Source organism: Pieris napi, chromosome 4 (genome assembly GCF_905475465.1).
Source record: "Pieris napi chromosome 4, ilPieNapi1.2, whole genome shotgun sequence".
Classification (NCBI taxonomy): Eukaryota; Metazoa; Arthropoda; class Insecta; order Lepidoptera; family Pieridae; genus Pieris; species Pieris napi.
Genome location: NC_062237.1, coordinates 11,901,961 through 11,926,944, shown reverse-complemented (window position 1 = coordinate 11,926,944; position 24,984 = coordinate 11,901,961). Strand labels below are relative to the sequence as shown.

Below are 24,984 nucleotides of genomic sequence, written 5' to 3'. Positions count from 1 at the left end.
TGTTTTATTAAACATGCTTTTGATAAACTATTTAATACATTTATTTGAATCTTAATTGAGATGTTTGTTTACAATTACATTTTAGTCAAATTATTAGATAATTTTGTCACTTTATTGTTTGTTTTTCATGTACTTATAAATAATTAATATGGATCATTTAGATATTTACAATTTCAGCACCGACTTAATACTACTATATAATAGCTATAATATTATATATAAAATAATATATAATATTATACCTATATTATATATTATTTTAATATTCCAAGTTTAGTAAAATAAATCGTATATCAGCCATGAGCTTATTTAAAACTTTTGGATGTACATACTCGCCGAGAATCTGAAAAGTCGAGGCAGCTACAAAAATCCGAGCACTCCTGATTTACCGTTTCGAATAGTATGCTTGCTTGCCTACGCATAAAAATCGGACTGGAAATCTAATACTAAGTTTTAGTCTCTTGTCTCATCTCTCATGGCGCAAGTTGCATCAAACGAATGCAACGTGGCCGAAAAGAGTAAGCAAGCATACACCCAATTGCTTCCAGCCTTGCGTGAGTATTTGCACCATAATTTAAATAAATCACACCAATTATACTCGGCTACTCTTGTGTTTTGCCAAAATACATTTTATATATTATACAAATAAGGAACAAAATTATTTAAAAAAGAACATTTAAAACGCGTTTTTGTACTAATTTATTAACACCCGATTACTAATAACATTGTCACAGTTTGAATAGGTGTTAAATGTCATAGCAGGTGTTAGGACTAACTTGAATACCTGCACAGATTTAACCTTAAATCAGATGCAACATGTACGTGCGACCTACAAACAAGTCAGAATAATGCATCTCATTATAGAGTGTCCAGTATATGGAGCTTCAATCAACAAATCGATAAGGTAACTACCGAGAGTTACCCAAGATATTAAGAAGCTTCAGATCGCAACTGGAAAATTTCTGCATAAAATTGAAAAATCTGTTACTCCGAGAGAACCAAAGCTTAGGGGCGGGGCTCGCGAGACGGCGGGCCCCCTAGACTATGAATATTGAATATATAGGAAAAGGAATAGAAATATATATTAGGAAATTTCTTAATCTTCGGGGAGATTGAGACTATTAAAAGATCGCGAGAAAAAAATAGTTCTCTCTAACATTGTTTTATAATAATCAATGTTTAAAACGCGTTAAAAATGCTATTTTCACGTCATAAATTTAATATACAGTTCTAACAATAAATTAAGTTTTTAGCCTAAATTAACATTATATATTCTTATTCTAAATGTATTCGAGATTTAAGTACAATAATATATTATGCCGCAACGTCAAGTTATATAAACCGATCGTATTATTTATGGGATCACGATTTTCAAGTAAAGTATTGATTACTATAATATGCATAGGAAAGTAATGGCTGCAGGAATGGCGCTGGTTATTGATCGTTCAATTGTTTTAAGTGACTAAAACAAATAGTTGATTCATTACTTGAAAATCGTGAAATTGGTTTTATTATTATTATTAATGATTGTTTGATCTTCTTAAATGGACGTTATTGTTCAATGCTGCCAAATTACTTTAGTGTTACTAGGAATCTTTTATAAAACTTTTCTTAAACTAAGGGTACAGAGATACAGAGAGAAAGATACCGAGCCGATCGCTGCGTCAAAAACGTGTTGGAAATTGTTCGTGTCTCTGTCCCTTATAAGATCTAGATGGCGTTGTCTAACTAACCTAAAAATCTAACACAGCCAAGTATCACACAAGTTAAAATTACAAAATACTTATTTGGTTTATTCGCTATACTGTCAGAGGTCCAAAAGCTTCTATGACCCATTTTTGGTTCGCAGTTTTCATGTTTTTCTTCACCAATACACATAGCATATGCCATTAAATGCGGAACAACGGATTGTTCGTAGCTGGCCGTGAAGAGATGCTGCCATGGTCCTGATGCGTAAACTGCTACGTCTTCACCTCCATGGGTCTCGGAGTCAAGGGGAACCAAGCTTGGGTAGGAGTAATCTAACGCTTCTGTAAATAAGAGTATTTTTTTTTAATATAAAGGATTTTAATAGTATTTATTGAAACGAATAATTTATTTTTATGCTATTTCTTCAACATTGCACTGATTATTTGATAAGAACGGAAGAATTTTTTCTGTTGTTGATAACTAAGATAACATTCAAATATTCTTCATATTCATGGCCGTGTAATAAAAAAAAGCAAATGGTTAAAGAAAGCTTTGGTCTAATATGTCAACACTTTATCAACTATCACTTTGTCACACAAAACTTTCAATTACTATTTGGGGTATAGCATTTAAGAATAATATTTAAGGCCTGATATTACTAATTACAAAACTTGAACAATTTCTTCTTCATTATATTTGCCTTTTAATTGTGGAGACTAACTCTCTATCTATTTGCACATTTTAACTTAAGCACATGTATTTTTCTGTCAAATTGTGTTTACGTTGTCATGAATAGAGACAGATAAAGATGAGTACTTTTAAATGACCCAATAAGATTGATAATTTTCTAATGACATAGATAAGAAACTAAGTTATGTCATTTCTAATGTCAAAATTGCTATTTTTTACAAAAACGTCACAGACTACATCAATACACAGACAATCAAGGTTTATAATAATATATCAAAAACATTCAACGATCTTCCTACTAGACTTTATATGCTACTTTTGGAAAAAAAAATTATATTTTTAATTTAATAATGTAATAATATCTTGTAATAATCTGATGATGTAGTGATATAATATTAGACTATGATGATATGATTATATCACAATGTTATGTAATATTTAACTACTATGTAAAATAGGAAAAGCCAGGAAATGCTGCCAGCGTTAAAGGAACACAGGGATCAAACTATTTAAATTTGTTTTAATTTTATTTTTATTAATTTGTAATTACTTTTATGAATACGTATTATATGTAGGGTAATAAAATTGTAAATACTGTATTATATTGTTATGATTACTATTAAAAACAAAAAGCTATATCAATTTCATTTAGATAAATTTGTGTGACAGAATATGAGAAGTTCAGATTGTACCACCATAAAATCTCTGTACCATCTTGGAAATAAATTATTATTATACTTACTACTAGAAAATTCACTATGCAGCGTTACGTCCACTCTGCCGCTTTCGTCCAACGACTTGGCTTTCCCATTGGCATAACTAATTGTAGTATACGGCTTTCCATCCATGCCTCTTGCTGTATCAACTACTCCTAATATATCATTCCCTCGTGAGGGATAACCAGCCACTGTCATAGTGTGGGCGTGGTCGGAACTGACCACTATCAGCGTATCTTCAGGGTTAGTTAGGGCCTTGGCTTTTTTCACCGCTTTCGCATATTCCACTGTTTCATCGAGCGCTAGAAGTGCGTAGCTGTCGTGGTGGGCGTGGTCGATGCGGCCTCCTGAAACGCACAAAATTAATGTTAAAATTGGTTAATTTGTTTTTGCAGTGTAAAACTGACTTCCTTATCATTCCGTAATAAGTTGTCTCCAATGAGACTTGGTGAAGACTTTTGTTATGTCATATTGTTTATAAATTTTAGAACCTTCAGTGCTTTTATCTCTACACAATTATTTTTATATACTACTAGCTGACCCGGCAAACGTCGTTTTGCCATGTATATTTTTTTAAGTTCAATAAAAATAACTATCTACTATAATAAAAATAGGGTGATCGTAGAGGGGCGAAAATTAGGGGTTGTATGTATTTTTTAATGCTGTATCATAAAAAAATAAAAAAATAAAAAATTATTTAGAAATTAAAAAAAAATAGGGGTGGACTACCCTTAACATTTAGGGGGATGAAAAATAGATGTTGTCTGATTCTCAGACATACCCAATATGCAGACAAAATTTCATGAGAATCGGTCGAGCCGTTTCGGAGGAGTTCAGGAGGAGAATATTATAAAATAAATAAAAAAATAAAATATGTTTATTATGGAACATAAGATACATGTATCACTTATTCCACGTCATTAAATTTCAATTTGTAGGCATCCCTACTCATCGGCAAAGAAGACAGAGGGTGTAGGCCGAGAGAAAAAGCCGGCGTAAAAAACTCTCGGTACTCTTTTAAAATATCAAATCATCAAATAACACTTATTTTAAAACAAATATCGCAAATTAATTAGAGGTAGCCTGTCTAGCACTAGTCCCAGGCCCTTTTATCAACTAGATAATCGTTGACTTTATAGTAAGCCTTTTTACACAGCTTTTCTTTAATACATTTCTTAAATTTATTGAAAGGCAGAGATAAAAGAGCCTCTGGGATTTTATTAAAGAAGAGTATCCCTTTCCCCAAAAAAGAATTACTAACTTTGGATAGTCTAGTACGGGGAAATTGCGGCCTGCGTTTGTTCCGTGTATTAACATTGTGCGTATGTTCTATTCTAGTCAACTTATCACTATTTTTGTATACATACATAATATTTTCATAAATATATTGCGAGGGAAAGGTAAGTATATTAATTTCCTTGAATTTATGTCTAAGAGATTCCCTACATTTTAAATTATAGATTGCACGAATAGCCCTCTTCTGCAGGATGAAAATAGTTTCGACATCAGCAGCATGACCCCATAATAATAAGCCATAAGTCATTAAGCTATGAAAGTAACTAAAATAAACAAGTCTAGCTGTATCGACATCAGTTAGTGAGCGAATTTTTTTAACCGCGTAGGCTGCAGAACTAAGTCTCTTCGCCAATCCGTTAATATGAGGGGACCACTGAAGTTTTGATTCTGTAGGTGATTGATTAACGTGTCGTATTGAAACAGTGATGTGTTCAGACAAGAACATATCAGAATAGTTACGGTCGTGTGTTCTGAAAAGAACAGTTTCATCGTGTCGTAAGACACGGTAATTTGCCCTGACAAGGGCAGTTGTCAAACGTTTTCGTCGTGAAACAAGAATAATATGTCCTGAAAAGGACAGTTGTTAGACGTTTAGTCGAGATACGATAATTTGTCCTGAAAAGGACAGTTTTCAGCGTTATCGTATTGCTACGATACCGAAGTGTTCTGAGAAGAACACGTTCGTACGCTTCGACGGCTGCGTGCAGAAAAAGGCCAACTTTTTGCCGCGCCGCATTTTTATCGCCTACTCTGGTACCTGCGCAACCAATCAACGCTCCGCATCTTGGCACCACATGTCAATATTAGTTGTAAGTGTAGGATAATTTTTAAGTATAATTGTACACAGTTTTGTAAATAAAATCATTCATCATTCACTATTCCATCTTCACCTCTTCTCTACAAGTAATTAGGGAGTTTTATTTTAACATCGACCAAGTAATTCTGAACGAGTCAACCCGAAGCAACATCCCTAAAGTGGTGACCCCGAGAAGAACAACCCGAGAAGAACAACCCGAGAAGAACCCCGAGAAGAACACCAAGAACATTGAAGATGTCGACAACAGAAAATTCCAGTGCAGAGCGTCTAACTTCATCAACACCGTCGAGCCAAGAAGTCTCCGGTATTTCACTGTCGCTCCGCGTGCCACCACCTCATCCGCAACAATCTACCATCGACACAATCATCGGTGAAATAAGAAGATTGTCTTCAGAAGTTGCTGAGCTACGAGCACAACCTCTTGACAACTACAGCAACCGTCGCCCTAAACACCGTTACCTATCACGCTCGCGGAACGCATCTCCACATCACAACGAAAACCGACGAGAGTCGCAGATGGAAGACCGAAGCCGAAAAAAATCTCCAATGCCGTACTGCTATTACCATCATCGCTACGGTATGGACGCGAAGAAATGCACACCACCGTGCAGTGTCAAGCCTATTAACCAGTCGGAAAACTAAAAGTAACGCTGGCCGCGGCGGGAACTGGCGTTACCGAATCATCACACCGCCTTTTCGTTACCGACAGGGTAACGAAACTTACCTTTTTGGTCGACACAGGAGCCAATATCTCCGTGCTACCAAAGAAAAAAGGCTCACGCGAAAAACCACTGCCGTTTCAACTCTACGCCGCCAACAACACTGTAATTCCTACATACGGAGAGAAGTCACTCACACTCGATCTTAACCTCCGAAGACCATACACATGGAAATTCGTCGTAGCAGATGTGTCCAAGCCAATCCTGGGAGCAGATTTCTTACAGTACCACCACCTCATTGTCGACGTAAAAAACCGACGATTGATCGACGGGAAAACACAGCTGGTAACTAACGCTCAACTCAGTACTGCGGGCATACCTACAGTTCGCAGTATAGACATTGGGCAAAATTACCACAGCATACTAGCAGATTTCCCAGGCACAACTAGGCTCACTTCAATGAAGCTTAGTCCTAAACATTCCGTCGAACACTTCATTGAAACAAATGGACCGCCTCTTCACTGCAGGCCACGCCCCATTGCGCCGCATCGTTACGAAATGGTCAGAAAGGAATTTCAGAGCATGATTGATCAAGGGTTATGCAGACCAAGCAAAAGCCCTTGGGCATCACCTCTTCACGTCGTGCCAAAGAAGAATGGAGACCTACGCGTGTGTGGCGATTACCGAAGGCTCAACGCCATAACCAAGCCCGATCGGTATCCCATACCACGCATACGTGATTTCACTTACCAACTCGCAGGGAAGAAAATTTTCTCCACACTCGACCTCAACCGCGCCTACCAACAACTGCCAGTCAGCGAGCAAGATGTGGAGAAAACCGCCATCATAACACCATTCGGCCTTTTCGAGTTCCCGCGCATGTGTCCCGGTCTAAAGAACGCCGGCCAGACATTCCAACGTTTTATTCACGAAGTACTGCGCGAACTCGACTTCGTATTTCCTTTCGTTGATGATTTACTGATAGCGTCAATCGACGAGGAACAGCACCGAAAACATCTACGCACCGTATTACAGCGACTAGAAGAATACGGCATTACCATAAACCCATCAAAATGTGTTTTCGGCCAGCCAACTGTCAAATTCCTCGGTCATCAAGTCACGGCGGAAGGAATACAGCCACCCCAAGAGAAGGTACAGGCCATCACAGACTTTCCAAAGCCACAAACCGTAGAAGAGCTGCGACGTTTTCTCGGTATGATAAACTTCTACCGCGAAAATATCAAAGACGCCGCCACCATACAAGCGCCGCTAAATACCTACCTGCACAACATCAAGAAACGTGACAAAACAAAGATCGACTGGACCGCTGAATCGACGCAAGCTTATGAAGCATGTAAAGAGAGCATAAAAAAAGCCGCTTTACTCGCTCATCCGTCTCACCATGCGACGCTTGCTATATTCAGCGACGCGAGTGACAAAACAGCTGGTGCCGCACTAAATCAATTTGTGAACAACACATGGCAACCACTCGGCTATTTTTCGAAGAAATTCAGCGACGCACAGACTCGCTACAGTACATATGATCGAGAGCTACTCGCCATCTATATGGCTGTCAAACACTTCCGAAAAATGTTCGAGGGACGTGAAATAATAATATACACGGACCACAAGCCGCTAACTTTCGCTTATACAAAATCAAATACAAACAGCGAATCACCGAGACGCACCCGACAACTACTTTATATCAGCGAATTTACCACTGATATACGACACGTCAGTGGGTCTCAAAATGCAGCCGCAGACGCATTATCACGCATCGACGCAATCACATGTCCATCGCCGATCGACTACAATCAACTTGCAATAGCTCAAGAGCGCGATAGCGATACAATGCAAGCACTCAGTCTACAGAGCAACCTATCTTTCAAGGAAGTTAACCTGCCCGCGTCAAACATTAAATTACTCTGCGAAACTTCGACCTCATGCATACGTCCGTACCTACCTGAAGAATACCGACGTACCGCATTCGACGCAGTACATAACGTTAGCCACCCTGGAATAAAGACCACGAGGAAATTAATTACGCAACGCTACTTTTGGCCCTCAATGAACGCAGATGTCGGCAAGTGGGCAAAAGTATGCCTACAGTGTCAGCGCGCTAAAATACAACGCCATACAACAAGTCCATTATCAATATTTTCACCAACCGAACGATTCGAACACGTGCACATCGATATCGTTGGTCCGCTACCTACCGCGGCCACCGGTCATCGATACCTCGTGACAATGATCGACAGAGCGACGAGATGGCCCGAAGCATACCCATTATGCGAAATAACAGCCGAAGACGTCGCCAAAGCATTATACGAAGGTTGGATTTCCCGTTTCGGTTGCCCTGCTACAATAACAACGGACCAAGGACGCCAATTCGAAAGCAGAGTATTTGCATCTCTTTCTCGCTTACTCGGAATCGAAAAAACGCGTACAACTTCATACCACGCACAATGTAACGGTATCATCGAAAGATGGCACCGTGTCCTTAAGGCCGCATTGAAGGCAAGACTACAGACCGCAAGAAGCTGGATTAACGAGCTACCAACCGTCCTACTCGGATTACGCGCCGCTATGCGAAGTGACACCGGCGTAAGCGCCGCCCAACTTACCTACGGATGCAACATACGCTTACCCGGTGATTTCTTATCAACGACCCGAGATAACGTCATTATGGACTCTGCCTTCATCGATCAGCTGCGCGACGCAATTCGTAACTTGCAACCAATGCCTAACCAACCACACAGCAATACAAAACCTATATTCATACACCGCGACCTGCAAACATGTGAATACGTATTCGTACGCATAGACGCCGTAAAGAAGCCATTACAAGCACCCTACGACGGACCCTATCGCGTGCTAAAACGAGACAGCAAGATATTCACGCTGCAGTTACCTAACCGTGAAACAAACATCTCTATTGACAGACTCAAACCCGCCTACACAATTGCCGAGCCAGATGTGCCCACTGATACAATACCGAGTACCTGCAACAAGCAAATCACATCAAGTGCGAACGAAACACATGAACCATTAAATAGCCTGAAACATAAAAACGACAACAACCTGAAACATCAAAACGATAACAACCTGAAACATCAAAACGACAACGACCTGAAACAACAAGACATTGGGAACAACACAATACCTACAAGGACAACTCGCCGAGGCCGCGTTATACGCCTGCGGTACGCTTCGCTAGAGGGGGAATCCTGTAGGTGATTGATTAACGTGTCGTATTGAAACAGTGATGTGTTCAGACAAGAACATATCAGAATAGTTACGGTCGTGTGTTCTGAAAAGAACAGTTTCATCGTGTCGTAAGACACGGTAATTTGCCCTGACAAGGGCAGTTGTCAAACGTTTTCGTCGTGAAACAAGAATAATATGTCCTGAAAAGGACAGTTGTTAGACGTTTAGTCGAGATACGATAATTTGTCCTGAAAAGGACAGTTTTCAGCGTTATCGTATTGCTACGATACCGAAGTGTTCTGAGAAGAACACGTTCGTACGCTTCGACGGCTGCGTGCAGAAAAAGGCCAACTTTTTGCCGCGCCGCATTTTTATCGCCTACTCTGGTACCTGCGCAACCAATCAACGCTCCGCATCTTGGCACCACATGTCAATATTAGTTGTAAGTGTAGGATAATTTTTAAGTATAATTGTACACAGTTTTGTAAATAAAATCATTCATCATTCACTATTCCATCTTCACCTCTTCTCTACAAGTAATTAGGGAGTTTTATTTTAACATCGACCAAGTAATTCTGAACGAGTCAACCTCAAGCAAACATCCCTAAAATTCCATGGTGATTCCGAGAAATACAGTTGTATCATCCAGATTCAATTCCTCATCGTTTATAATTGGTCTAGTATCCATAACCCTTGCATTTTTTGCAGAAAATTTAAGGCATATCTATTAGATTAACATAGGTTTAGATGCCGTAGATAGCATTTAAAATACATTATTCAATAACAGCAAAATCCTAATAAATAGGTAAAATTATGTTTGATGATGTATTGAAAAAAGATGTTGATCTATTTCAACAGATTTAGTAATGTATGGTAAGTAGTGGCCACGGTTAAAACTCATGTATGAGTAAACAGCTATTCATTAAGAAATGTATATCCTTTTGTTTAAAATATATTATATAATCTAAAGTATTCAAGTACTGACTGCAGCGCCGTCTGCCACCCAAACGCATACAAAAAAATCTATTAAAATCTGTCCAGCCGTTTAAGAGGAGTTCAGTGACATACACACGTACAGTAGAATTAAAAATATATAGTACCTTCAACGAACAGGAAATATCCTCTCTCACTGCGACTAAGCATTTTTATCGCAACCTCCACCATCTCTTCCAATGTCGGCTGATTGGAGGCTTTCAGGTGGTAATCCATGTGGTCATTTTGGAAGAGGCCTAACAGGTATTCTGGAAGGTCGTCTGAATTGAACACCTGGAAATGTTAATTTAATACAATTTTTTTAAATTTCATTAATTGTTTAATACTAAACAATAAACATTTTCCTGAAAATTCTGACGTCATAACAGATCAGCAGCTATGATCTTGACTTATAGTTACTAAAATCTGATATCCATTAAAAAAGAAATAAAAATTTCTTTAATTTTTTCATTTTAAATTTGTTTCAATTTTATTTTTATTAATTTTTAATTATTTTATTATACTATGAAGGTTAAGAAAATTGTAAAAAATGTATATTTGATTGTTATGTTTAGGTTCTAATAAACGAATCATTAAAAAGTTGAGTTCTAACTTTTACTAAAAGTTAAATATAAATAAGAAAGAATGTCTGTTAGTTTTTCCACAAAAAAATCTTGGCTCTCGCATAGCTGTAAGGTCCTTTAAAATCATTATTTATCTTCATCATTATCTCTACTTAATCGTGTACCTCATAATAATTTACTTTCTGTGTTTTTCAAGAATAGGATTGCCAATTTTTCTCTATAAAAACACTCTTAAATCTGCTGGCTTAGACGCTTTTTAGCCATAAGGCCCATCACACAAAGCCACTTCTTAGTTAGGCACAGAAAGCTACTAGCCTTTTAGAAAAAACAAATACTGAAACTAAAAAGCTGTAGCGCAATTGGTTATTTTATTAATATAAGTATATAAACACAGGTAAAATAAATTAACTATTGATAAGAATATTTCTGTGCAAGGGCATGCAAATCATTTGACATTGTCCTACTTTAAAAAGCTATTAAAATAAATAAGAGAGCAATCATGCGTGTGCATAAATAACCGCACGGTAAAAGACAATCTAAAAACAAATGTTCTATAATTCAGTAATATTATATAGGTGAGTAGTATGCGTATTTTCTTTGCGCCTGTTACAATTAATGAGCAAGTTTCAATCATAATTTAATTCGACTTATTTCAAGACCTCTGGCTTGGAAGAGGTAAATCAGATATAAATATAACTTTTTGATACATAAAAAAATATGTCGATCCCAAATTTTCAGCTACCTTATATAAACAACACGAAATAAATGCTATCTTATAATAAAATGCATTAATTTTATGTTACGCTCTATGTTGCGTAACATATTAGCCATACTCTTAACTAACATATATAATATAAATTCAAACATATATTTAGATATATGATAGTTAAACGTCCATGCCGTTTATAAATTTTCCTTACAATAAATCAAATTTACCAATCTCAAAATCCCAGATCCCATTAAACGACTTTTAGAAATGTCTTAAAAATAATGATTTTAAGTTCCTAGCGTAGAACAAGATTATTATAGTTTAAAGGATTTATTTAAAGCTCCTAGTGTTTTCAAAGGATCGCTTCGGAAGGTCTTCCAAGGTGGACATTACACATAACGATCGCAAAATGTGAATCAACAAATACATACCTTCATAAGTTCATTTCTGTCCGTCACGTATTGATGAGTGGCATTCTTCTCCATCTTATCGGTATGCCACATGTCTGTTAAATCGACACCATCTATGCGTCTTCCGGTATAATTGGTCAGAGGAGTAGATATATTTGGAAGGAACTCCCGTCTGCCACCGCCGAGAATAACCTGAAATTTTTTAACAAATACTTTTTCCGCATATGAAAATCACCATTTCCGTGATCACTATGATCACTATGATACTATGTAGACATAGAAATGTGTCCTGCTCCATTGTTAAGGGGCTTCAAACAATCTTATTATAAAGGCTGTATTTTTAATATCTTACATAGATATTCATGTTCAGTTATTGATAAATTAATATTTATCCACTGCTTACCCTCATTTTTTTGCAATGAGTCGCGCGCACGCGTTTAGGTAATTATTTGTATATACACTAAATGTAATTGTATAGTAAGTTATCAATAAAAAACTCTTAAAATATATATGTTTAGGTGTTGTATATGTTGCGGTCACCTAGTTATGGAGTGTGTAGGAAATTAAAGACAATAGACTAATAATTTATTGCGCGCGGGAAGAACGACCCACTGCACTATGGCAATACAAAATTCGTGCAGTTATGCCAACTCCTGCAGAACTACTCCTACATGGGGAACATCCCTAGTACTTTAAATACCGTTAAATATCAATTAAAAACTCCTAATGTTTTTGTGGTACACTGGGTTTGAGAGGTAATTTCAAATGTGCGTCAAAAATACTAATAATTTCGATCTAGGAGTATTACCATATTTGCTTTTTGACATTTCAGTTATAGTCATTAGTCACGCTTGTATATTTAGTTTCGTTTGTTGGTTGAATTCTAGACTTAATATAAATTGTATAAGTTTTTTTTATATTAACCCCGACATCCCTATATAAATGCTCTTAAAACACCTCCAGGACATCTTGATTGCACCTAAATTTGGTGGCAAAAACCCTCAAGTTGGCATCACTGAATGTAGAACCCTCCCCTCATCAGGAAAAGAATTTTGATGATGATTGAAAGGAACTCATTTGTCTCTGACACTGTCTCTGTGTGTGACTAAACTACACCGACTAGACCATTTCAGATTATTATAAAGGAATTAGTGAACAAAGCAAAATAAATTTAATAAAATACTTAAATATAACATATATCTACACTTTAACGCGTGTCGTGAAATTGTAATATTGTTTAATCACCTCAGAATGATAATATGTATCATGCATTACCTTTTCAAAAAGCAATAAAATTCTAATCGCTATTAAATTCACTAACAGAATTTTAATGTTTGTGTTATACATTTTGCCCTATAGTGTTCTGTGTGACTATATTTACAGAACAAAGGGCAGCATGCTCTCCTGATGTGAAGTGATAAGTACTTATACTTAAAATTGATAAGTGGCACTGTAAGTGATCATGGGCACTTACAGATGACTCGCAAGTTTGTTGCTGAGTTTTTAAGAATTGGTTCGCTACGAAATCTTTCAAATTCGATAGACCTGGACGAGCAGCTAGTAGTCTAGTCGACAAGTTGAAAATGGTACAAAATAGAGATACTGCACTTAAAATTATATAGAAATTTGTAGGAATTTTTTGACGTGATAACGTCTTTAAAATCGTTTTAGTCGGGTGACATGTTCAGAAACTTGTGTCACACCAAAACCTCACGAGCGCGATCGCAGGTATAACGAGAGAGAGAGACGGACCGTCTCATCTCGAGCGCTGCCAGTCATTCCGTGAATGTATGAAGAAAAATGTATATCATAGTCGAATAAGTAAACTTGTCATTTTACACCCGAAATTTATCATCAAAAGTGTGAATAAAACGATAGATGTAATTTAAAATTTGAAAAAATTGATATCTTCATTAATTCCTTACTTCCCAAAAACTTATATCACCAATAAGACGTTATCACGTAAACATCTCGATCGTAAACCTATTTTACAAACAACCAATATTTTTATTGGAAATTTCCTCTTCTTTCAGAATCTTTTTTTGAAATTTCTTAAATATTAATAGTTTATTAAATATTGGCAAAAAACGAAATGCCATTTTTTTTTCATCTTTAATTGTTTGTAACTTTTGCAATTTTTTATGTGCTAATACACGCTTTTGCGACATTTTTCTAGACGTCATTCCGGATCCAATGAGCTATCGCACATAATTTTAAGAGCAGTATCTCTATTTTGTACCATTTTCAACTTGTCGACTAGACTATAGTACCACATAGTGGTAGCGCCACCACTAGGTAATAGGATAATTAGCTTAGTCTTAGTCAAAATTAGCAATTTCGAGAACTATCGTTTTTCGTATACTTAAAATTTAGCCATAAAGTAAATTATAAAATCGATTAATTTTCTCACCTTGGTTGTTTAATTTATAAGTGATAAGGCAGTCTATTTAAAATAACAAGTTGGTATGATATTAAATTGTAAAAAACTTGCACACTATTTTTACAGAACAAAGGCGCAAGAGGCTCTCCTGGTGTAAAGTGATAAGTAAGTGATCATGGGCACTTACAGATGACTTCGCGTTGCCGAGTTTTTAAGAATTGGTTCGCTACGAAATCTTTCAAATTGGATAGACCTGGACGGGCAGCTAGGACCACATAGTGGTAGCGCCATCACTAGGTGGAGGGCGGCAAAAATTGCCTGAAGGCTGTCGTCAAGGTAAAGGCTGCGAAAGACGGATGTCTGAGACATGCTGTTAAGTTTTAAATCACAGCACTAGCTGAAGAGAACTCCTAAATTTATGATCTTAAGATTGAGAGTTTCGATAATTTGTGAGAAACAAATGTCACGTCAAGTCAAATCATTTATTTCAATTAGACCACCTAAAATGGCACTTTTGAACGTCAAACAAAATACAAAGAAGATTCTAGTTGCCCCTTCCAAAAGGTAGTTTCGTGTGGAGAAGAATGGGCAAGAAACTCCACACTTACTCATTTAAAATAGGTTTACAATATTTTGTTTACATTAGTCAAATAATTATATGTGAAGACAATGTACTCTTAGAATAAAACTACTATACTAAAAAAGTTAGTATACATGTTCCTCACATATTTACAAATATCGAAACCGTAGAATATTAATTGAATGAGTAATTTAGTTCGTACTGTGTAACAGGATTTAATTAGGTTTAAAAGCTATGCCGATCTTCAAATCTTATTACTTTAAAACAAGAAATTATAAGATGTATAAAGTATTGAAATACCGTCTTGTCTTAGTCAAAATTTGTAATTAAAAAAAAAGAAAATTAAAGTCTTTCGTATATTTTTAATTTATATGTAAATAATAGAATCGATTACTTTTGTAACCTTGGTTGTTTAATTTACTAGTGATAAAGCAGTTAATTTAAAATTCAAGTAGGTATTATATTGACTTATAAAAAAACAAAATTTATTAATTAAAACTATAAAAATTTCGTGGAATTTTGTATGATTTTACCACACCACTTGCATGTTTTTAACTAAATATCTCAACAAGAAATATAAAACCTTATTCAAAAACCCACTAAAAATCAAATGTTTTCAGAATTAGCTATCTTCCTTCACTCTCATGTGACTTTGCAATGATTGAACGGGACAAAATATTAATCAACTAATTCAGGTTTTTACTTCATAAGAGTTCAATTATTGAGATATGGACAACATAAATATAACGATGACGACATATTTACATTATGTTTAAGTTAAGTATTGTTCTGTCTTATTTAAACAAATGTTTTCTTGAAATTTTATAAAAATATAAATGTAAGTAACTTAGGTATTGATTGGTAATGTTCGGTTCGGAGATGTCCCATATTTTAATTAGTTCAGAATTTACCATTTTTTAAAAACCACATTCAAAGACAATAACAATGAAAATTGCCTACTCAAACTTGTTGTTGCATTAGCGTACCTATAGTTTTATTAATAACAAAATTGTTTTGATATGTATGATCCATTTTTTTTTATATAATAGGGGGGGCAAACGAGCTTGCGGGACGACCAAAAAGGGCAGTCTACGCAGCCCATAGACACCCATTTTTAGTGGGTGCGTTACCGGCCTTTAAAAATATATACGACTTTCAACCCTGAGGTCATACATTCACATCCCGACATTCGTGCACCAATGAAATGTTCTTGACCTGGCAATAACCTTCAATAAATAAATCGGTGGCGCTACCTTTTTAGGTCCGGGCCTCAGATTTCTGATTCTGTTTCATGATCATATTTTGTCAATCTAATAGCAAGTGGGTGATCATCCTCCTGTGCATAACACACCGTCGACATTTTGGATCTAAGACAAGCCGGTTTCCTCAAGATGTTTTCCTTAACCGTTCGAGCGAATGTTAACATATGTGCGCACATAGAAAGAAAGTCATGCACAGCCGGGGAAGGAACCTACGACCTTCGTATTCCTACGAATGAGAGTCGCACGCTGAAGCCACTAGGCTAACACCGCTCTTGATTGGCTTAGGACCCAAAAAGAGATGACATATGTGCGGCTGAACACCAACTTATTTAAAAAATTCAAAATAAAATTATGAGCCCCGTAAACTTTAAAGTCTCTGGTTTAAAGGACGTATTATTATGAGTCAAGTCTCGGAATTAAATACATAATATAGTATACAGTAGCATATCAGTCACGATTATATTGAAATGTTAACAATATCTTTAATATACCATGACATGAGCTGCCGTGAACGGCCATGAAAACATAATTTAAATACATTTACGTAAATTACTGAAAATTATTTAAATGTGTAACGAATTGTATTTTCGCTCACAATTTTCAATATAAAGGAGGTTTTATTGTTTAATTTTTGACAATTTGTTAATGAGTTCGTCGATCCACTTTAAACATACAGAGTTTTTGTATGGAAAATACCATAGGTACGACAAGTAGATGTGGTATTAGTTTATATTTTATTTAACACAAATCTAAACGAAAACTTTCTATCAAGCATTCGTATATGTAGACATAATAGCATTCTAAACCAAACCATAGTCCTTTCATATTGGTATACTATGGGCAAAATAATCAAAGTCCGTATCACAGTAACAATTTGATATGTCTCATGCAAATTTTTTATTATTTTAGGGTCCAAACCGAAGCCCAAAATATTTCCGTTTATGTGTATAGATATAGAAATGTCATACATATATCATTTGTTTTTTTACAATAATAACATTTACATAAAAAACATACAAAAAATAATATTAAGTAGTTTCGTAGAAACAAAAGACAAACGCGTAAATGTCATTCATTTGTTCCAAAAACTTTTTCAAATTTCGAACAATTCATACCTTAAACTGTCTTCCTGGGTTCGCCATTATCAGTTGCCGAGCGATATCCTGACAACCCAAGCTGATGCATTCATCTGGTACGTCAGCATCTGACTCCCAATTCCTCTCAGATGTGTGGGCGTACATGCCAGCAGGAGAGGCGTGGGTTACCCGGGTAGTCGTCACAAGGCCTAATAAAAATTAGATAATACTATAATCATATCATTACAGACTATAAAACATAAATTTTTAAATAATAATAAAATAAAATATGTTTTTTGCGACTGAGGCGCAGAATGACAAGCGCTGTGGAACATTCTGCTCCTCAGCATAATGCTGAGCCAGGGTATATTACAGCCACAGCACACACGCATTACACACTTGAAACGAACCGAATGGGAAAACAGTTTTTTTTATGTATCTCTCGTTATATTTTTTATTTAATTTTTTCTTTGATTATTGTTATTTTGTGTGTTTATGTGTGTGAGTTTTTGTTTGTAATAAATGACATGTCTATGTCTATTTATTATGGAATATAAGATACAGGTATCACTTATTCCACGTCATTAAATTTGTATCGGTAGACATCTCTACTCATCGGCAGAGAGACAGAGGGTGTAGGCTGAGAGAAAAAGCCGGCGTAAACGAAGAAGTGACGAGGAAGGCTTGAGTATAATTGTTCCATGTGCCTTGTACGAACACAAATTATCTGTGTAAGTCGCCAATGTATAGAGACAATTTGTTTTTTTACTGTACTTAATTGACTTATGTTTTCTGTTTCGAATATTTTGTTTAACAATGTAATCAGTTTTGGCCTTGTATATTGTCTAATATATAAAATTCTCGTGTCACAATGTTTTGTTGTTGTTTTATGCATATTCAGTAAGTCTGAGACAACATCTATTTTTCATCCCCCTAAATTTTTATTTTATTGTTGGGATAAAATTTTTTGTTTTTATTTTTTTATGAAACAACATACAAAAATACATACAACTCTTAATTTTCACCGCTCTACGATCAACCTCTATTTTTTATTTATTAATTAAATTCTTTTGACTGTTCGGTTCTTGACGGTAGACCGAAAAACATCTCGTATCGTGTCCCCAATTGTTTGTGTTTTAAAAATCATACAACTATGAATATCGATTGAAAAGTACAAAAAGTGGTGTAACTTTACTAGATAAAATAGTGTAAACGTTATTCCGCGTAAATCACAGCACTATAACCGAGTATAACGTTTCGAACAAAATTTCATTATCAAGCATACCCAAAGTGCTTGTGTGCATGTGTAGTGCTAAAGCGAAAAACAAAGAACAACACTTAAATATTTACAAATATTAAATAGTGTAGTGATGTGACGTGAACTAATTTGTGCATAAAAAGTAACGGTACAAACTAGTAAAACTCTGACTCATTCCGTGACTGTGACGCGTGTAACCAGTACAACATTTTCATGCGGATGCAATAACGACGTTTAGTCAAATCGCTTACAGTGCCGGCGACGCCCTTATAGGGTTCTGGTTCGAATCATAAAGTGGACCAAAACTTTCAATTTTTTTTTTTTCCTTAATATTTTTATAAACTAAATAAATATTTAATTTTAAATAAGAATATCACAAATAGGGGCACATACTAGAAAAAAAAAATCAACATTTGCTACTAGAGGGCAGTGTCCCCAAAGTTGTGATGAATCATTGAAGCAAATAGGCATACCAGAAGACAAAAAAAAAAATTAATAAAAACATAAAAAAAAAATATAATAATAATAATAAAAAATAAAAAAAATATAATAATAATATAAAAAAAATGTCTTTAATCTGGGAGTCATATCTAATATCACAAAGATAGGAATGATTATGGAAACAAGAAGAAACTAGTGCAGCAGGCCTTTCAGCCAGGATTATTTACCAAAGGCCAGGCAAAGAGTATGTCTATGAGCAACATACCAAACACCCACACCAAAGAAAGCTCCTCTCAGCTGGACGCTGAAATGCAGCAATCAGATTTAGAAATAGTCACCCAGTGCTCCCACATATCAAAACCACCAGACTGGCAAAGAGTACCCATGTTACGCCATCCAAAAAAAAGAAAATTATCCTCCACACCTTCTCCCGAATTAATAAAAACAACAAATAGCTTTAGCGGACTTCCCATAGATCAACCGGAATATAGGGCGAGAGATGCAAAAGACAAGAAACCTAATAAACCTCCCCCTATAATCTTGTACGGAATTGAGGATGTTCATAAGCTCACTGAACTCCTAGAAACTGCAACAGATAGATCTAATTTCTCTTATAAGATTATTAGCAGAAACCAACTTAAAGTTTTATCAGTGAACCTGGAGATATACAAGAAGGTAATAACTGTTATACGAGAACATGGACTAATAGGACACACTTTTAATAGAAAAGACCAAAAATGCTACAGGATCGTTATAAGAAATCTTCACCACACTACTCCTACTACTGCTATCAAAGAGGCTATTGAAGAGAGTGGCAACACAGTAGTAGGCGAGATTATTAATGCCAAATTTGGTCCCGACAAAAAACCCACTTCTACCTTTTTTGTAAATTTGCTTCAAGGTCCTAATAATCGAGCCCCTAGGGATATTAGATTTATATACCATCAAGCTGTTACTATTGAAGAACCCAGAAAAAGGTCCACTGTAGTGCAATGTCAAAGATGTCAGCAATATGGACATACTAAAAACTATTGTATGAAACCATATCGCTGTGTCAAGTGTGCTGGACCGCACAAAACTTCGGAATGCACAAAAGTGGATCGCAATACACCTGCTTTATGTGCGTTGTGTTTAGGACCCCACCCAGCAAATTATAAAGGCTGTGAGGTTTACAAAGAAATCCTATCAAGGAAAACCACGCAACACTTACCACGTAAACATAAGCAATTTGAGTATAAACCTCAAAAAGATAAGGAAGAAACTGATAATAAAACCTCTGCTAATCAGAATAAAGAGGAAAATGAACCACTGCAGCAGCAGAGGAAAGCACATGAGCACAAATTGTATGCCGATACAGCCAGATCTAAGGTATATCAAAATAATACAATCCATCAACCTGACTCTTATAAAGTCATTGAACAAATGTTTATACAACAATCCCAAAAGATTGATACTGTATTACAGCAAATGAGTACATTACTTGAACTCATTGCAGCACTAGTCACTAAGTTAACAAAATGACTGCACTAAAAATAGCTACATGGAACATCAATGGCTTGGCACCCAACATCGATGAAGTGGAAATATTGATCAGTCTTCATAGTCTAGACATTCTCCTAATTTCAGAGACACATATGACAACCAGCAGCTCGATAAGAATTAAAGGATATAAGATCTATTCCACAAATCATCCAGACGGTACAGCTCACGGCGGGACAGCAGTAATAATTAAAGCCACTGTTATACACCATGTGTTACCAAACTACTGTACCGAACATATCCAGGCTACCACAGTAGCAGTCAGTGACAGAAATGGAGACTTTAATATATCATCAATTTATTGTCCCCCAAAACATAAAATAAGTGAAGCACAGTTTTCCGACTACTTTGTAAGCTTGGGATACAGATTTATTGCTGGGGGTGACTGGAATGCGAAGCATTCGCACTGGGGCTCTAGATTAATAACTACACGTGGAAGGGAGCTGAAGAAAAGTGTAGATAAACAGTTCCTAACTACTGTCTCAACTCCGGAACCAACACACTGGCCCACAGACCAGAACAGACTGCCAGACGTTCTAGACTTCTTCATCACAACAGGGCTGTCTCGACTTTTCTTCAATGTTGAGTCATGCCTCGATAGCTCATCTAACCATGTTCCTGTAATATTGACAGTGAGCACCACAATTCTTAAGAAAGAAGCTCGGCAAACATTGTACAACAAATACACACACTGGGATAGCTTCCGGGAAATAGTTGACACAGATCTAAGCCTAAAAATAGCACTTAAAACAGAAGAGGATATCGAAGAAGCTACAAAGCATTTCACCACAACAGTTCAAGCTGCCTGCTGGAAAACCTCTCCAGAGCACTTGAATAACAGGCCACGGCAAAATAAGATATCGTTTGAAATAAAAGAACTGATTCTGAACAAAAGAAGACTGCGAAGAGTATGGCACACTAGCAGGCTTTCAGTAGATAAAAGAGATCTTAACAAAGCAGTCAAGGATCTTAAACTTGCCATAAAAAATGCAAGGGACAAAACTATGGAATGTTATCTAGATTCCTTAACTGCAACAAATGCTACAAACTACTCTCTATGGCGAGCTTGTAAGAACTATAATAGACCGATAGATCCCAAACCGCCGTTACGATTGCAGAATAACACTTGGGCAAAGACAAAACAAGAAAAAGCTGATGCCTTCGCTGTTCACTTAGCAAAAGTATTCACGCCTAATGAAGCTGACCCAGACACTGATGATTCCTTCATAGATTCGGTCTTAAGTCAAGACTTCCAGCTTGATTTGCCGATTAGGCCTACAACGCCGAAAGAAGTCGTCGCAACGATCTCAAAATTGGAGGACAAAAAGGCTCCCGGGTTTGATTTAATAGACAAAAAAGTCTTGAAGGAACTTCCCAAAAAAGGCATAGTTTTTCTTACCATCTTATTTAATGGCATAATAAGAACTGGACACTTTCCATCGCTGTGGAGAGTCTCACAAGTAATTATGATACCTAAAGTAGGGAAGCCAGTGAACGAACTTAGCTCTTACAGGCCGATTAGTCTGCTAACCGTAACTTCAAAACTTTTTGAGTCAGTCCTACAGCACAGATTATTGGAGGAGATTCATCAAAGAGCCATAATCCCGGACCACCAGTTTGGTTTTCGCCAGCAGCATGGCACTGTGGAACAAGTCCATAGAATCTGCTCTGTAATAAGGAAGGCACTAGAGAGAAAGGAGTACTGCTCCTCTGCCTTCCTAGACGTGCAGCAGGCGTTTGATAGAGTATGGCACAAAGGTCTCTTGTATAAAGTAAAAACTCTTCTACCCTGTACATTCTTCCCCATCATTAAATCTTATCTAACAGAAAGAATATTTCAAGTAAGAGAAGAAGATTGTACATCGCCATTTCACTCAATCAAAGCTGGAGTACCGCAGGGGTCTGTCCTGGGCCCAGTCTTATATACCATTTACACATGTGATTTACCACAAAGCGAACACGTCACATTAGCAACATTCGCAGACGATACTGCTGTACTGGCATGTAGTAATAGCCCAATCGAAGCTTCAGACTTCCTACAGACTGGATTGCAAGAAATTGAAACCTGGCTTTCAAAGTGGAGAATAAAAACTAGTGTGACAAAATCTGTTCATGTAACCTTCACTCTCCGTAGAGGAGACTGTCCACCAGTAACTCTGTGCAATCAACAACTTCCGCAAGAAAACTGTGTAAAATACTTGGGAATACACCTTGATAGGAGGCTCGTATGGAAACAACACATACAGAAGAAGAGAGAAGAAATCAACCTGAAATACAGAGGACTCTACTGGCTTCTTGGCAGAAATTCCAAACTGTCAGTAGATAATAAGCTACTCATCTACGAAATGCTCTTGAAACCAATTTGGACATACGGGATTCAACTATGGGGTTCGGCGTGTGACTCTAACATAAGTATCATACAGAGGGTTCAAAATTACATTTTGAAACAAATATCCAACTGTCCGTGGTTTATAAAAACATCGGAAATTCATGAGCACCTCAAAATCAGGACTGTCAAAGAGGAGATCAAGACCTGGAGTATGAAATACAAAAAAAGGCTAGAAATGCATCCTAATAAGCTTGCCACGCAACTAACCATACCGGACCTAATAAATAGGCTTAAAAGGCGACAAATCCTAAGTGTTGATAGACACGGTTGAAAGAGAGGAGCAGTCTCGATGGAGATTTTGCTTTGAACGCCTAACAGCTCTCAACACATCTGCTCATAGTCTAGCTGACTGATTGCAAGATAAAGACTTATAAAAAAAAAAAAAAAAAAAAAATCTTTTGACTTGAACTCTGAGGTACAAAGAAAAATTGACTGAAAAACCTAAAAAGTTTTCATTCCAGAAAACCGAACAGTCTCTGGGGTAGTATAGCAAAATGTTCCATGTTGATATGTATTAAAAAGGTAGGCTAAGTAAAACCACATTATGGAGAAACGAAGTTCGAGGGGGCTTACTTACTTACTTAGCTTACTTATAAATAAATAAATATATTAAATAATTTATCGTAAAGTGTTGGAAGTCAAGCCACCTGAGACCGACTTGGGCGTGGACCACATAGAAACAGTCTTCAGAATAATGGGTGTGCAGAAATAACTTTTAGGTTATATCTTATAAAAAGTAGCATGGCAGAAACTGCTCAAAATCTGGTCCAGTTGCGAGATTAACGAAGCAAAGGTTCAAGAATTACAACTTGGTTTATAATACCAAATTGAGAATCACCGTTATGGAGTCGGGACTGCAATTATGATACATTTCCAACATACTAAGTTAAAAGTACATTCAGTTTATAAAATACAAGCCGCCGCAATATGGAAATAAATATGGCCATGTTACTTGGGAACAATTTACTATTCAAATGGTGAAGTTTTAAATGCTAGTCTATGAATTTTTTACAGACATAGTATAGTATTAAAGTTTATTAATAATAATAATAATAATCAGTGGCGCTACAACCTTTTTAGGTCTGGACCTCAGATGTCTGAATCTATTTCATGACCATTTGTTAATATAATAGACAAGTAAATAGCCTCCTGTGCCTGACACACGCCGTCGACTTTTTGGGTTTGGCAATCCGGTTTCCTCACGATGTTTTCATTCGCCGTTCGAGCGAATGATAAATGCGCACATTGTATGAAAGATGCACAACCCGAGATCGAACCTACGACCTCAGGGATGAGAGTCGCAAGCTGAAGCCACTAGGCCAACACTGCTCTATTAATTTATTAATAGATAGCCAACTCTGCAAGTTTATTTATTAATTTTGTTAAACACTGACAAATCCGTAATTATCAACTTAAATGATTACCTAATAAATTTGTTATTATATTGTTTCATTTATTTTAATGTCTTTGATACTTTGTTCTATACGATAATTTTTCAAAGTCTTAAGACTTATACAATATAATTTATTATACTCATTTGTAATGCTAGGATGCCGTCATTACTAAAGCCTTAATTACTTTTTGACTGTTTTCGTATTTAATATCACATTGTCTATTGAGGAAAATTGATTAGAGATCTATTGTTTTAAAGAAAATTCTAGTTCTACACATTAATATTTGAAATATTACGATACAGCCTGATTTATCATTTTTTTACCTTTACATTTAATGTAATGAAAATGGCAGCTAATACCAGCGCCATTACTCCGACATATATATACAGACTATTAATATATATTTCGACCCTTATATATGTAAATAAATACAAATATATATTGCATTTTGTATTGATAAGAGGTTCTTTAGTATATTATAATATAACGAAAAATATGATTAGGCTTGCGTAAAATATTTCTATGTTAAATTTTACAGCGCCTCTAGCTGTCAAAACGCATTTATCTGTGGTGAGCCTTGGCGAATGCTGATAGTACTGAGATATTATCGGGTGTTATCACACTGCCTCGAAATCTGACGGGGTCTAAAGAACTAAGAAATATTAAAAGGTAAGTTTTCGGTTACATATCTGATAAGGGTACCTTGACTTACATTTCTTATGAATCTGATAATGATTATCTTATACTTACATCGGTCCTTAACGCTGACAATGTGAATTTTGAAACTACAATCATAAAAGTCTCTAATCTATTACTTTGATTCTCATAAACAATACTTTATGAGACATTTTAACATTATTACAGTGCCACATACTTTTCTTGGCCGGCGGCTGAATTTGGTACTACCCTCGCCATT

The 24,984-nt window shown here is 36.1% G+C and overlaps 1 protein-coding gene across 2 annotated transcripts in view; it reads right to left on the bottom strand.

The window, feature by feature from the left end:
• Positions 1-544: 544 nt before the first annotated feature.
• LOC125048749 (membrane-bound alkaline phosphatase-like) overlaps positions 545-24,984 on the bottom strand; it is a 40,644-nt gene continuing 16,204 nt past the window's right edge. For both annotated transcript variants that reach the window (XM_047647609.1, XM_047647608.1), the window contains exons 4-8: positions 17,087-17,256; positions 11,771-11,941; positions 10,175-10,340; positions 3,122-3,442; positions 545-2,030 (exon numbers count right to left, since the gene is read on the bottom strand). In XM_047647609.1, the coding sequence (XP_047503565.1) occupies positions 1,729-2,030; positions 3,122-3,442; positions 10,175-10,340; positions 11,771-11,941; positions 17,087-17,256 (1,130 nt within the window). In that variant the 3' untranslated portion in view covers positions 545-1,728. The remainder of the gene's footprint in view (positions 2,031-3,121; positions 3,443-10,174; positions 10,341-11,770; positions 11,942-17,086; positions 17,257-24,984) is intronic.